This window comes from Camelina sativa, chromosome 10 (assembly GCF_030686135.1).
Source record: "Camelina sativa cultivar CO46 ecotype springtype chromosome 10, ASM3068613v1".
NCBI lineage: Eukaryota > Viridiplantae > Streptophyta > Magnoliopsida > Brassicales > Brassicaceae > Camelina > Camelina sativa.
The window spans coordinates 9,857,877-9,873,126 of record NC_141889.1 but is presented as its reverse complement, the minus strand read 5'-3'; the positions used below and the strand labels follow the sequence as shown (position 1 = coordinate 9,873,126).

The window sequence follows — 15,250 nt, the reverse complement described above, 5'->3', positions numbered from 1 at the left end:
AAGGTGTGATCTCTTCTCTCTTATCTCTTCTCAATTCCCTAATACAAACTATGAACCCTAACTGATAAGATTGTAGTTACAGTTCTCCTCTCTTATCACCATGAACAGAGACGCAACTATGATCTAACAAACTCACAATGTTGATCACGCAGGATGAGTCTTTACAATAGACTCTACTAGCTATTTATGCTACTAACTTCTTCTTCTCTTCCTTTTTGCTACCAGATCAGCATCAAGCTCCTTTCTCTCAATACTTATCAATACTCCCCCGTTTTAAACAGCTTGCCCACAAGCTGTGTAGTAGCAAAAGATGTATGCCTGTAATGTTGTACTGCAAAGCTTCTAGTCCATGTGTTGTTTTTGAACTTAAAGCACCAGTCCTTGCAAAACTTTCTCTTCCACAATTCTGTAAAACAGGTGTATATACCACCCAAGCACAGCTCACAAACAACTGTCTTCCTCAAACTCTTCGTTTCTCCCCCCTTTGAAATGCAGCTTGTCCTCAAGCTGTTGGACTTGCCTCTCTTGTATTCCTACTGTTTGTACTTGAAGTTCCAGCTCTCACGAAACTTATGTTTCTTAAAATAATGCAAGAATTTGACTGTGGTTGCACTTGATTCCTCAAAAATCCACTGCATCTCTTTTTGTAGGACATCAAAATCAAACCCAAAATCAGATGATGGTGCTGTCCTAGCTTGCAGCTCACACTTGTTCCACCAATTCACTGATTTTAAAACCTTATCTCCAATATCAGATTGCAACACTAGTGTATCCTCTTCACCAAGTGTGTCACCACAATTTTCCAATACATGTTCATGTCCCTCCGTAAGAAGAATTTCCATTGCAAGTGGAGCTTGAAAAGTTTGGTGTATGGTAAGCACTATGCTGCCATGCTTTGTTGCAGTAGCTTTTCCAAAGCTAACCAACAGTCTATGCTTCCTTTTATACTTAAACATCCATGATTTAGGAGATAGACTCAGTTTCCGTTTATTTTGAAGTCTTTGTCCTCTAATCAGCCTTGCCACCAAACTTGATTTCATATCCACACTTTGGTCATGAACCAATGTGCATTTCAGAACATAATCAGACATCTCCAGTGTAGTAAGCAATGCTTCTTCACCTATTGCAATGTGCTGACACAGGTTATGCACTCCCACAGTTTCAGTTTGTTGAATCAATTGTGTTGTTGCAGAGGATTCCTCTCTCTGAATTGAGTTCTTCTCTTCATGCAAGTCATCCCTTGCATTGAGAATGTGCTGTTTCTGCAACAAATGTGGCGAATGGCAGTAGGACTTAAGCCGAGTATGCAATCTCCTTAATCTCAATCGAATGAGCTGCAATTGTGCAGACTTTGTCTTTCTCCAAGTGTGAGAGCAATCATGCCTCTGCATTTTAAGGTTCTCAACCCTTCTCCTCCTCTGCACCATTCCAACCGTAGCATAAAAACAAAAATTGATGGACTTGCCATCTTCACTAGGAAAGAGCTGGTGTTTGATCAATTTTCGTGACTTTTTCCTGTTGTTATATTTGAATTTGAACCTCCAAGATTTTAAGCATCTTCTCTTCTTCATTGTTTGCAGTCATTCTTTTTGTAGAAGCATTTTGTCGAACACCTTGTATGCATAAGCTTTTCTAGTGATACCAGCCAAACTTTGAGACATAGCATCAACACCTTCACTTTCCACCTTAACTATCTGGTTGTTCTTCTTAATCGATTCTTGCTCCAAAGTTTCGTTTATCACCACAAATCCTTGATTTTTCAACACTGAATTCAATGACCTAAGTTCAATATCCATAGTTGGCACACGCTCAGAATCAGAAACCCATACCGGTGGCGTTGGCAATGTTGCGTTTGTGTTTACGCCGCGATCCCACGGCCAACGATTGTGATTCCGCTTGTGGTTGCGATGTGAGACACGGTTCTGTTTTAGAACCAGCTGGTTCAAAACACAAATCCAACACCTCCTCCGATCCTTTCTTCTCACATGAAATTGCACACGCTTGATTCGATTTGTTCCTCTCCTCTGAGACTTCGTGCTTCTGCTCTGAGATTTTAATGACAGTCGACGTGATCAACGTTCGTAGAAGTTTTGCCGCGTCTCTCTCAGCAATCAATTGACGTAACTCGGGATCGTTGACATCACCAAATCTCCATAACAACCGATTCTTCAATTGCTCCCACAATTGAAAGAGAGATATCCTCTGTCGCATATAGAACCAAGACTCAGCTTCTTCTTCCATGAAACTTTGAGCGAAATTGAGTTTCTCTGAATCGTTGTAATCTTCTCGCTCAAAATAATCCTCCAGCCATGAAAGCCATGGACGCAAATCTTCACCGGTAAAGATTGGAATCGTAACCATCTCCATGGCGGTTGTTTCGATCCGTGACCACGAACGCACAGATAAGATTGAAGGTGTGATCTATTCTCTCTTATCTCTTCTTAATTCCCTAATACAAACTATGAACCCTAACTGATAAGATTGGAGTTACAGTTCTCCTCTCTTATCACCATGAACAGAGACGCAGCTCTGATATAACAAACTCACAATGTTGATCACGCAGGATGAGTCTTTACAATAGACTCTACTAGCTATTTATACTACTAACTTCTTCTTCTCTTCCTTTCTGCTGCCAGCTCAACATCAAGCTCCTTTCTCTCAATACTTATCAATATTGATAAGATCCCACATCGGTAGAGATAGGGGAGAGAGTAGTAATATATAAGTGCTCATGGGTTCCTCTCCTCGTAACCTAGGTTTTAGGGGCCATGGGCCTTATGAGGGCATTCTCTCATATGCAACTCTATCAATTGGGCCGACCTGCCGGCTTGGTATGGCTAGTATGGGCGCGGGTACGGGTATGGGCTGATGTGAAGGCCGCTTGTATGACCCTAAGCCGCTAGCGCCGAGACGTCGCTACTCGATGGGCGGGGTATTGATAAGATCCCACATCGGTAGAGATAGGGGAGAGAGTAGTAATATATAAGTGATCATGGGTTCTTCTCCTCATAACCTAGGTTTTGGGGAGACATTAAGGGCCCATGGGCCTTATGAGGGCATTCTCTCATATGCAACTCTATGAGAGGGATCTGTTGCTTAGTGCCGGAAGTAACAGATGATCTGCAACTAGCTGTTCGTGCTATGGGTCGGAGTGTGCGAACGATAAGTTTCCCTTCAGCTGCTGCAAGAAACGGTTTAATCGTTCCACCAAAGACAGTAGAACCCAAAAAGTCAATCGCTTTCTTTGGTTACTTAGTGGTCATGCTTTACAAGAATGATACTGAAGCCAACTCTGTTCAGCATCTAAAATCACTGTTCAACGTAGCTGGCTATGTTCCGAGCAAAGGAGAAGATGTGTCAGTGTTCAGTGATGAGGAACATAAGGACTACTTACGGTCCACCTATGGTAAGAACCATGAGATTCGGAAAGCTGTCCTGAAAGGTATTCTCAATCATACCAAGGATGGAGATTCTTTTGGTGGTGTTTGTTCATATGTGGCCAAGATTGTTTCTTCAGACACGAAAGAATTTATATCAACTGCAATAATTATTTTGAAGTCCCCTGTTTTCAGATTTTTCCTGAATTGGTAGATCGATGAATCGAAGAATATGACTAGGGCATGTAATGCAGTCATAAATGCTGAAAATGCCTAAGTATTACATGATTTTGGAGAATCCTGAGAGCTGCTTTATGCTTGACAGTTCCAACTTCCCCACGCTAACTGCTGTTGCTCGAAAGTTAAAGTTGAACGAGGAGATATGCGAAGTAGACTATTATGTTGGTATGCATAGGAGCCACCAACGTGACTATTGGCGCTTGACAATGACTAAGTTCCGATGAATCTGTATCGTAGGACTGCTCTAAATCATCATCGGTCCATGATCGATCTGCGTAATTGCATATGGATTTGGCAGTAATAATAATAAGAAAAATACCACCAGCTTATTTTAGATTCTTTTGTTTTTTTTCGTTGGGTTAAAATTAAGATTTGTAGCTATAAATAAAAGTTGTCAAATTTTAGGTATGATGAGAATGTTTATGTGGAAAAAATTGAAGATGCCAGCCATTTATTTAATTTTCTCATTGTACATATTGTCTAAAATGTGGCCTACCAAAAAAAAAATATTGTCTAAAATGTTTTTGTGGTAAAAGGTTTGAATTATATATATACAAATTGATACGCAAAACCTTAAAAGGAGGATTCAAAGCAGAGGAAATAATTATACTTTATTTAAAGTAACACTTTTTCGTTTGACGTAATGAATGGAAGAGAAACACAACAACTTTATATAAATAATTTTTTAAAACAGTACACAAGACAAATTAAGTTAAAACTAATCCTTCAATTCTCAACATTCAAGAATTAATCTGTAATCATACTCAAGAGACAAGAAAAGAAAAAAACTCATACTCAAGAGTGTTTCACTGAAATATAAAATTGGGCCATATTTATTTGGGCCCAAATGAGCAATGGCCCATAAAATTAACAGAGGGGGTCGGCGATTTTAGGGTTATTTGTTGGGTTATCCGTCTCAGCAGCAAGATTCATCTGCGTAGCGTTCTCTGAAGAAAAACCCTAATCTGAAGATCCAATTCAAAGGTAAATTGAGCAAATAGTATTCGTAAAATTGTTTGCTTTGTTGATGATGAATCTGTTTGTGATAAATAAAAAAAAGAATCGGGTTTGTTCATATTTTTTTTTTTTGTAAATCTTGAAGGTAGTGGTCTCCTATGGGATACTAATAATAATGGATCCTGGTCCTGGAGCTGTAGAAAGAAAGAGATGCGTCGAGTTCGTGACCAAAGTGTATAAGATGGTTGATGAACCTTCGACGGATTCAATCATCTCCTGGGGACCAAACGGCGTCAGTTTCATAGTTTCGAAACCGCTAGAATGCTGCAGAGACCTTCTTCCCAAATACTTAGGACTCAGTAACTTCATACTATTTCAAAATTATGTCAGTTTTTATATATTTGGCCACTAAAATTTATTCCAAAATTAGAAAACTTTGTGTTTGGATGTGAATGTGATGGTGTGTTGTGCCAGGGGTTTAAAAAAAGTGGTGGAGTTGAGGCAATTGGAATACGCATGCGAAGATTTCGTGAAAGACCAACCTGAGCGTTTGGAGAAGATTGGGAAACGCCAAGAGGAGAAGCTTAATGCGGATTGTGACAAGCTACATGAGGCGCGGATGAAACAAATGAGAAGCTGCAAGACGGTGCAGGAGTGGGAGTTAGTCCGGAAGAGAAGTTTAAAGGAGATGTTGTCCAAAATGGATGAGAAATATTCAAAGGACGTCGAGCGTTTTATGCAAACTGTTGCATACGAAAGGGAGTGGAGAAGAGAAGCTTTTCCTAAAGAATTAGAGGATCGGCTGCAACTCGTCCTTGACAGCCTCAAAGATTTGATCAATTCTACTAATGATCTAGTACAAGTCTGATTTTGTGCTATATGACTCATCCATCTTCTTATATGTTTCTTTAATCTTCTTATCCCCCATTATGTCTGTCATATGACTCTATAATCTCTTACTATTATGTAATTTCTATCTGTGGATTTCTCTAATGTATGAAGAAGCTAACTGTAGTTGATTTTGGTTTGGTAATTGGTTAAAACTGTTTTTAAATCTCACTACCGGCCCTAAGATCACTAATGATTTTAGAGTATCTTTCACAATGATCCAAACTAGAAACTGCTGTTGTTTGTGGAACCTTAAAAGAAGTAGGGTCATGCCGAGTTGTGTTCTTATGTCACACTGTGGATCAAAATTCTTGTAATTTTTTTTTTTTCACTTTTTCTCTTGGAGTGCAAGTTTGTTGACAAGATTGCGAAAGAGACGTTCAAGGCAAGTGGTTTCCATTTGAAATTCGAGGTCTTTTGGTTGGGGGATTGAATGAAATAGATTCTAGTTATTTTAATGTGTTTAAAAGAAACTGAGTTGTTGAAACTGTTTTGGGATGGATGGGTGGCTGGGACTGTTACAGATTCTGTGTGTAATTAGGGAAACTACTAGGGGGACACTTTGATAGTTACTGATTTGATTTCTTGCAAAATATTCACAATGACTAGCTGACTACTACTACTACACTAAATGGATTTTTGAGCAAAAACTTTATTTTTTTTAGTCCTTGTTGTTGGTTTGCTTTTTGTTTTTTGTTTTTGTAATGGGCCCAGAAAAATTCATAAGATTTCACAACTTCATAAGATTTCATTTGGCGACAATAATTATCTCATTAGAAAATTTTGTGATTGATGTGAATGTGAATATGAATGTTATTAGAAAAATTATTCATTTTTAGATTATCTGGTGGAAGTAAATCAGATTACAATTTTATTTACCTTAATTAAAATGATTACGTTTTAGGATCTCAAAAAAAAAATTTTGAGCGAAGTAAATTTAAGCAATTAAGAAATTTTCATAAATTTAAGCAAAAAAATAAATCGGATAACAGTTTTTAATATTATTTTCTTTGTATACAAAAATAAATTCAGATCACTAAGAGTTTTTAATATTAATATCAATAAAATCATCCGGATATTATTTTTTTCCAAAAAAAAATCACGATTGAAATCTTTGACACATAAAATTTGGAGTACAGTATCACTAGATCGAAGTCTTTGATACATAAAATTCGAAGCACAATATGTCAATATCACTAGGGTACACAATATCATTATAAGGTATGTTATTATTAGTATCACATAAAAAAAATAGAAAGTAAAAAATGTATATTTCGAAAGATCTTCAGATAATCTGATCTTAAATTCAAGGGAGTTATTGGTTCTATGGTTTTAATGGATTTGAAAATCCAAATAAAAGCTGTTATTCCAGATGTGATTTCTAAATTCATATGGAATTGCACATTCTAAAAATCAAAACACATGGATTTTGAACTAACATGTTTTATCTTTGGATTTAAATCCTTTTATTTTACACATTCAAATCCATTCAAATCCCTTTAAAACATAATGTGGATTTTGAAATCGAAAAACAAATCATTAAATGAATAACATGAGATTTTAACAAGTATTTGTAAATCATAGAATCAATAACATATAATTTTGATAAGTATTTTAAAATCAATGACTGAATAACACATGATTATTCTTCAAAAAAGGTTTGGCGACTAACAACACTACTATGATTACGAAGAATAACCTAAAATCAGATTGTGTGAAGATGAAGATCCTTTGAAATATCTGTACATTTTTTGCTTCTCTATTTTCCTTTTTTGGTGATACTAATATTAAAATATCTTTTAATGATATTGTGCTCCAAATTTATGTGTTAAAGACTTTTACGGTGATTTTTTGTGGAAAAAATATAATATCTGAATGATTTATGTGATACTAATATTAAAATACTCATAGTGTTCCAATTTTTTTTGTATATAAAAAACAAGAATAAATATCATTCAACCTCATAAGCATGCTATTGAATTGTTAGCAGATATTGCAATCAATCTGTCCCAGCTATATGAATTGGTTGATAACGCGAACAATATTGGTCCTCTCACGCAGCATCTTGATCAATTTGAGGAAGAAACCCTTGTTAATCTTCATGAATACATTGTTGGGGTAACTTTCCTCTTGTAGCTAATTATTTTTTTTAATACTTTTGAGCTTTAAAAAAAAACCTAAATTACAATTTAAACCACTGCAGGAAGTTAATATACAGAATCTTCGACGTGTCATCCACCGACTTAAATTGATCATGCTTAAAATCACCAACCGAGCTACTTATGACGGAGCAGAGAGAGAAATAGATTCAGAAGCGTTGGCAGAATTAACCCAACAACCTCAAACCATAACTAAATTAAAAGAAACAAACTCTTCCCAACATTCGCAACGATATCAAGAATGTGAGTATATTTCGTTTCATATTTTTTTTAGTTTGGTTGGTTATTTTTTTTTTAGAGAGGTGTATTCAACTTGACATTTTAAGTGATTTGTGTAAAATTTACAAATTCTAAGTTAGTAAATAATCGATCTCAAAAAGTCACCAAAAATATACTGTTATTAAACTAATTAATGATTTAAAAATCTATCTTAAAATCCAATGTTATTCAAAACAGTTGGTAGATTTGAATTTTAATAATGATTGGGATTCTGGAGGATTTAAGAGGATTTATTTAGTTAAAAATACAGAAAATTTGAAAGAATTTAACAATAAATCATATCAACTTCCCTAAAATCATCAAAATCATTTAAAATCTCATGAAAACTAAAATCATTCGGAATAATGAAAACTAAAATCATTTAAAATTAAAATCATTTGAAATAATGACAAGGACGTAGTGAAATGCTTTAATAATTAGTAAAGTAGGGTTTACCACAAAGATAATAGTATCCTTATCCCCGGTCAGACATTGTAATGCAATTGCCAACAAACTGGGTCCAATCGATATGGGCCCAACAAATGTAAAGTGTAAAGGGCCCAACAAATGTAAAGTGTAAAGGGCCCAACAAATGTAACACAAGGGTCGGCGGTGAATATTAGGTTTTTGTTGTTTGTTTGGTATAAGTTTGGTCGACTTAGAAAATCAGAGTAGCATTGTTAGCAGTGTCGGCGATAGAGGGTGCATGGTGTGCATTTTCACTGGGACCACTTTAAATTAACATAAAAAGTAATGTATTTTAAAGTCCAAAAATATTTTTCAAATATAATTTATATTTAATTAAAGCCCATTTTCTAAAATTGAACAGGAATCATAACATTTTTTGCGATATTTACACCAGCCTTGGTTGTTAGCAATTTAGCCGCCGAACCTCTTCTGAAGAAATAAGATCCTTCGAATTTGAAGTATTGTTTCATACAAAGAAAATATGTGCATTTCGAATTCGAAATTGATAGCCATTTAAACCATTCATAACTAACTTTCTCGTCAGTTACAGATAGTGTTTTCTTTGGAAAATAATTTGCAAATAATACTGATGGCATAGTGGCATATGAGTTTTGCATAAAGCATAAACAAGTACAAAATTCTCTCATTCGTAGCAATAATGTTTTTTTTATAACTCGATTCTTATTTTCAATCAGTACAAGAAGATACGCTATAAAGTACGAATCAACATTTTTTAAAAATTATAATATAATAATAAAAATTATTGTTATATTAGTTAAAAAAAATTATTTTGTTTGAGACGATATTGATTTTTAATATTGTAATTTTTTGGTAAATCTACATATATTTTTTTGAATACTAATTAGTTTAAAATATTATAGTATTTTAATATTTTTGATGTATATTATAGTTTTATATTGTTTGTTTGTAGTATTTATATTATTTATTTTGTGAATTATATTAAATTAGTAATTATAATATTTTAAATGCAAATGAAATTTATTAATTTATCAACCACAGAATTTTATTTTTACCAACGCGCCGATGTGAAACATTAAAACACACATTTTTTCTTCATTGAATAATATATTTTCATTTTCAGAAATTCAAATGACAACATATCCAGAAAATTCTACATATTTATTTATCATATGTTTTATCTGATAATTCAAAACAATTTGTAGATGAAATTAAAGAAATATGATACGAGAATCATAATTAAAAATCTTAACAAAATCTTTCATATATAGTTATTTGAAAGAATCATATTGTATATCTAGATATAAAATCTTTCTTTTTAAAATTCGGATTGGTTTACAATTTTTAAAATTAATAAGTGATTTTTGTCTATGACTAATTAGAGAGAAATTTTTTTTTTTGAAAATTAATAATTATTTAAAAGATTTTATTAATCTAATCTTCACTTTATAGGGTTAGTTTTATATTTGTACTCTCAGGTAATATAGTAAGATTACTTTATGGTGTGATTGGTTAGACGATAAATCTTTTATACAAGTTCTTTTAAACCACAAATTTATACTAATTATTTTGAAGTTTTGATCTAACTTTTAAACCCCAAGTTAAAATTGTTGTAGTAGAGAAAAGTTTTAGAAATTAGAAAACTATTTTGAAACCATTCAATTTAGATGAGAAATACTTATCAATAATAATAAAAAAAAAAAGAAGCTTCAAAGTTCAAACTATAATGAGAAAGGAAATATACTTTATTTAATTGAATAAAAGTAACAATTTCGCATTTTACATGAGGATGAAAGAACGGAGTAACTCTTAATAGCACACAAGTCAAGTGCTGAAGAAAATTACTCGTTTTACTTATTCTCAACACTCAAGAATTTAATCACACTGTTTCTTTTTCTTTTTCTATAGCTAAACCCTATGAATATTTCACTATATCTAACAAATGAATTGTTTTTATAAGCAAATTTTCTTTTCAAAAATAATAAAAAATCTATACATATATATATATATATATATATTATAGTTGAGAGAAGCTCTTAAATTGGAGGAGCATCTAGAGGTGTGAAAACCCTGTGGTGGCAAGTAGGGTTACAAGGGTAAGGACAATCTATCTTCTGAAACAATGTTCTGTCATAAACCCAATCTCCAACAGCTTTTGCGATTGTCTGCAGATTAAGAAGAAAGTAATGATCATAAGAACAAAATGTACACTGATGATTCTAATGACCTTATGTAGTCATTTTTTTTCTTTTATCCCGAGTTTTTACCGTTCGGTTTAGAATTGGAGAATCTTGCCAGAACCATGAAGTTTGTGTCTCGGTTTGACAGTGAGTGTAGCAAGAATCTATGAACATCCCTCTTGATGAGGATCTTCCTAAACCTATCACCGCACTCAAGAACTCTAACCTGAAATCTAAAGAACACAAAACCGGGAAATCTTTTAAAACCTTTTGATGCAACGAGTTAAGAAAGGTTCCATCAAAGCCAAGATACTGTAATAAGTTTTGGTTCTGAGGCTAACCTTGCATAACTTTGAGTTGGCTAGGATGGCAATTCTTGATGTCAAGTTGACAACTTTGCCATTTTCCGTAAGGATCAGCGGCACGCGGAGCCAAAATGTTCTTTATCTGAGAAACAAAAGTGAAACTTCAAGATGAATTTCTGAAGTTATCTTAGGGAATAGAGAAATCTGGTAGTTAAAAAGAGATATAACCCACCTGCCAAGAGTCGTATGCAGCATTGAGGATGAAAAGAGGAGTTCTAATCTGGCGAGCCACATATTGTGGGAAGAAACACTGCATATTTGTTGGTAACTGATATGAGTAAAGTTGAAGAGTAACATAAAAGGCTATAAAGTGAAAACATGAATGCTTTTTTACCATTGCAGGGGTCAATCTTGATGTGCATGACCTCGGCAAATTCTTTGCTGATCCCTGTGACAAAAATCATTGAAAAGTTCCAATAACAAGAATGAGCAATTAAATCAACTGTCACTACTACAGAGGAAAAAAGCAAATAGAAAGCTCACATGAAGAGTAACCACATCTTGGAAGTATTGTTTGATGTATTGAACTCCTGAGACATCTCTTCTGAAAACATACCAATGTAAAGTCTTTTTGTTAGATTGTAATGTTAAGGGATTACATACCATAAGAACCGTATTAATTTCTGGTCTTTTTAATTCAGTTGATGTGATAGAGAGATAAAGAAGATTTACAAACTGGAAAAATTGTCTTACGTATTTAGAAAAAAGCCAGCATCTGAAAGACATTTTACTCTGGAACCCATAGGTAATAAAGCACGAAAACTGTCACAATGCATCAATGAAGCTAACCCACCAGCAGAACACCCAGACAAAACAGCCTGCCATAGTTTTCATCAACGTTTTAAACGACTTTTTATGGATCAAATAGCTTGCAAGAGTTAAGTTAATGGAGACTGGAGAAACTTTGTGAGAGAAAAAAACTAACATTCTCGGCGTTTCTCATGCCTTTAGCGAGGAGCTCTTGCATAACGGCTAGCCAAATTCTAGCACCTCTGAAGTGAAGATTAGTAGCCTGATCAAATTACCATTATGATTATCGAAATAAAGAAGACAACACTAGATAATATTTCATTGTTTTCTTCTTAATTACTCACAGGGTTCACTGCTTGCACATCTCCTGTGAATGATGACCCGTCGCAGTATCTAACTTTCACTCTATTCCAATTGTAAAAATCTGTCGTTTTTTCATTCACAACCAACCAAAACTTATAAATAAGCGAAAAACGTAACTTACGTTAGATCAAAAAATTTAGTCACAAGCTAAAATTGTATTCATACCAGGATTATATTGTTTCTTATTGCTAAGAATAGCTGAGAAAGCAAGGTTCTCCACCATTTTCTTAGATGAACCTAATCGAGTATGCATCCGACTGAGACAATTTGTGACATTATTACACCATCCTCCTCCCTAAATCAAAATCGTTTCCAATAATCACAAACAAAATCTCAATCAAGAATCATCATCTCCTTAAGCCAAAGCAGGAACAAACAGAACACGAAGAGAGAGAAAAAAACAGAGCAAGACCTCAAGCTGAATCAACCAGCTATTAATTCCAGTTCCAGAACCTCTGTCTAAATGATAAGCTGGTGGACTTCCATCCAAACAAACTACAAAACCAACAAAAAATAAAAAAAAACATATATTAAGAATTAAATGAATAAATATTTTATATAGAGGCAAATAATATAAAACTCACCGGCCCCTTTAGCGACTGCGTTTCGAACATATGTAATATTAACAAACAGTCCTTCTGTCTTCATCATTACTAACGAACACACCAAAAGAACCAACCATTGCTTGAAGTTGAACATTCTGGCGAAACACAAAACAAGAGATACACATATTTATAACAAAGTACAAATAAAAAGAGAACATCTATAGCAAAAATGGCATTATATATAGTACTTAAATACAAGATCCCCCCAATTTGGAGGAAGGAAACAAATACAGAAGTAGACAAAAAATGAATTAGATCCGAACTTTATGTTCACACCATTTTTTTTAGCATTTCGTATCTTAAAAAACGTTCTTTTTTTTTCAGTTTAAGTTTGATTTTTGCGGTACCTGAGTTTCCAATTTCCAGCTTAATAAAAACAAAAGGAAAAAAAATTTACAGACAAGAAAATTTCAGACATGGACGCGATTTCCGAGCAATGGCGGAAAGGAGAAGAATCTGGAGTAGGTTTAGCGTTTGTTAAAACGCGCGTTTTGGATCCGACGTACAATGTTTTTTTTTTTTTTTTCTCTGTTTTTCAGAACCCAAGAGCCGACACTGATTCGTTCGTTTTCATGAAACCAAAAAAAAAAATAAAAAAAAAAAAAAAGAAAGAAAGGAGTATAATAAAACAAAAGGATTGTGGTGTGTACGAGAAGATGATATGTTTATATACCAAAATGCTTTCATATTTTACCCGTAGTTATTATTTCCTTATAAACTTGACCCTTTTTTCTTTTGCTACATAATAACCCCTTCATACTGACCATACAAAAAAACGAAGTATCAAAGATCAAATCTAATAAGTGTTACAAGTATGACCCTTCCTAATTAAATTTAGTCTTCTTTTAATTGCAAATATTTTATGAAAATCATTAAAAGTAGATGAACCTAATGATATATGTGCATCCATATATTGATTACTTGGTCAAAAATAACGTTGATGCTTGTGGGGTTTGACTAACACAAAAAAAGAGTTAGGGGTAATAAATGAAAAAATCGATATAAGATGGGGGTGGTTCGTGAATATAACACACTTGAGTTCAGAAATGTCTATAATAGTGAGTCGTCACACGTCACAAAAAAGATGTTCGGGTTTATAATGGGTTGGATAGGATCCGACCCGAATGTCGGGGTGGGTGACGTGATCTGGTCGGACTGGTAATGTGATGTAATGGTGTTGTTGAAATGTAAAGGTTATGTAACGAACGAACGAATCTCATAGTATATCATATCAGCAGCTTGCTAATGACGCATTCCCACAGCGACCAAACGGCTGACGATATTGTTCGGGAATATGGACTGTGTTTGACACTTTTTGTTGTCTTTTCAAAGTGATATTTTATTCCCTGTGTGTTACCTCACCTTAGTTTCGGTGATCACCAACTAAACCTAGTCCAAAACTAGAAAGCCAACGATCTCTAATTTTCTAATTATATAAATACGCATTTGCATATCCGAACGATCTATTTTGTTCTCGTTTATGGGAAAAGAACGCAGCATATTGTCTTTTTGACAAATTTTTGCTCAAAATAGAAAATAAAAATATGCATTTGTTCTCGTTTATTCCTGTTTCCACTTTATTGAGTTTATTTATCTATTATAAGTACCACTTAAAAGTCTAAATTTGGCGGAATAATTAGGTAAGTATTTTACCAGTAATACACCCATCTAGACTACTTTACCTATTAAAAGAAAAAAAAATCATGAAATATTTACGGGAAAAGAAAGAAGCATATTGTCTTTTTGAATATATTATTCGCAATAATTTTGCAATCAATGAGTAAAAAAGGTTAGTTATATTTTATTTTATTTTGCTATCAATCAAATTTTTATTAAATTGGAACCTAATCTGAAAATTGTTGGAGACTATACATTGGTGGACAGGTTTTCATATTAAAAAATTGGTGATACATACATTAATTGATTAAAAACAAAAAAAAATAGAGAGATTGGTGAAGAAGAGAAGTTACCAAAGAAAAGGACCAAAGTGATGTAAACAAGTGACCAACAAAGTCAATTCGGTCCATCCGAACGTCAAAACGGAATTATGGATTATTCATTTCGAAGCTTATCTTCTATCTTTTAAAATTAAATTATTAAGATGGTTAATAGTTCAAACTTATTAAAGACTTTTATTAATCAGTGTCAAATCTCTTATGGAGCTTATTTGTTACCTACCGAACTAAAAAAAATAAAAATAAAACTCTAACTATCTCAGCAAAAATATATTCAATGACATATATCAACATTTATAATTGGTACTAAACAAAAAGTATATTTAAAATTGGAATTTGGTATAAAAGCTGGTAGAGAAGTAGTATAGTTGAAATTATATTTTCTGACATGTACATGTTTGAAATGACCAACCACGACATAGAATCAGACTCGTAAGTTTAGTTATTTTGGTCATACAGACCCGTTCGTTTAAATAAATTAATCAAAAGGATAAGGTCGATTTAATGAAAACTATTGCGTAAAACATGATCAAAGTTAATTAATGTGTTTTTCTTATAAATCTATTGGAATATATAGTTGATCAAATAATATCCTTCGTTCGGCGACATTAGAGAAGGTATCATCAAATCAGTAAACATGCCATATGATTATGGTTCATGCATCATTATCAAATGATTAAGTGGATGGAAGCAACGTGCCACATTC

General features: G+C 33.6%; 2 protein-coding genes and 1 long non-coding RNA gene across 6 annotated transcripts; 2 read left to right on the top strand and 1 right to left on the bottom strand.

Moving 5' to 3' along the window:
- Window positions 1-2,636: 2,636 nt before the first annotated feature.
- On the top strand, window positions 2,637-4,208 carry LOC147935950 (uncharacterized). The gene is made up of 2 exons (XM_087469521.1): window positions 2,637-3,442; window positions 3,703-4,208. The coding sequence occupies exons 1-2, from the start codon at window positions 3,079-3,081 to the stop codon at window positions 3,720-3,722; spliced, it is 384 nt and encodes a 127-aa protein (XP_087325647.1). The 5' UTR covers window positions 2,637-3,078; the 3' UTR covers window positions 3,723-4,208.
- A 108-nt stretch (window positions 4,209-4,316) lies between these two features.
- On the top strand, window positions 4,317-5,628 carry LOC104718380 (uncharacterized). The gene is made up of 3 exons (XR_756376.2): window positions 4,317-4,601; window positions 4,720-4,959; window positions 5,049-5,628. It is a non-coding gene; the product is annotated as an uncharacterized LOC104718380 (long non-coding RNA).
- Window positions 5,629-10,053: 4,425 nt separating this feature from the next.
- On the bottom strand, window positions 10,054-13,243 carry LOC104718379 (pectin acetylesterase 8). Of its 4 annotated transcripts, none has more exons than XM_087469518.1 (13): window positions 12,937-13,243; window positions 12,569-12,684; window positions 12,397-12,479; window positions 12,150-12,279; window positions 11,966-12,045; window positions 11,797-11,883; window positions 11,565-11,689; window positions 11,355-11,415; window positions 11,206-11,259; window positions 11,044-11,121; window positions 10,848-10,953; window positions 10,594-10,739; window positions 10,054-10,491 (listed from the first exon to the last, which is right to left on the bottom strand). In XM_087469518.1, the coding sequence occupies exons 2-13, from the start codon at window positions 12,681-12,683 to the stop codon at window positions 10,363-10,365; spliced, it is 1,194 nt and encodes a 397-aa protein (XP_087325644.1). In that variant the 5' UTR covers window position 12,684; window positions 12,937-13,243; the 3' UTR covers window positions 10,054-10,362. The 4 variants fall into 4 exon arrangements, with proteins under 4 accessions (XP_087325644.1, XP_087325646.1, XP_087325643.1 ...); XM_087469520.1 differs by having other exon boundaries at window positions 11,797-11,863; window positions 12,937-13,230; XM_087469517.1 differs by having other exon boundaries at window positions 12,569-12,747; window positions 12,987-13,230.
- Window positions 13,244-15,250: the final 2,007 nt, after the last annotated feature.

Excerpts from the sequence above, each read along its gene's own strand:
- LOC104718379 (XM_087469518.1), bottom strand. The coding sequence starts at position 12,683 with ATGTTCAACTTCAAGCAATGGTTGGTTCTTTTGGTGTGTTCGTTAGTA. Across the intron at positions 11,884-11,965 it reads ATGTGCAAGCAGTGAACCCT|GCTACTAATCTTCACTTCAG; the intron begins GTGAGTAATTAA and ends TAATTTGATCAG. Across the intron at positions 11,260-11,354 it reads AAGATGTGGTTACTCTTCAT|GGATCAGCAAAGAATTTGCC; the intron begins GTGAGCTTTCTA and ends TTTTTGTCACAG.
- LOC147935950 (XM_087469521.1), top strand. The coding sequence starts at position 3,079 with ATGAGAGGGATCTGTTGCTTAGTGCCGGAAGTAACAGATGATCTGCAA. Across the intron at positions 3,443-3,702 it reads TCGGAAAGCTGTCCTGAAAG|TTCCAACTTCCCCACGCTAA; the intron begins GTATTCTCAATC and ends TATGCTTGACAG.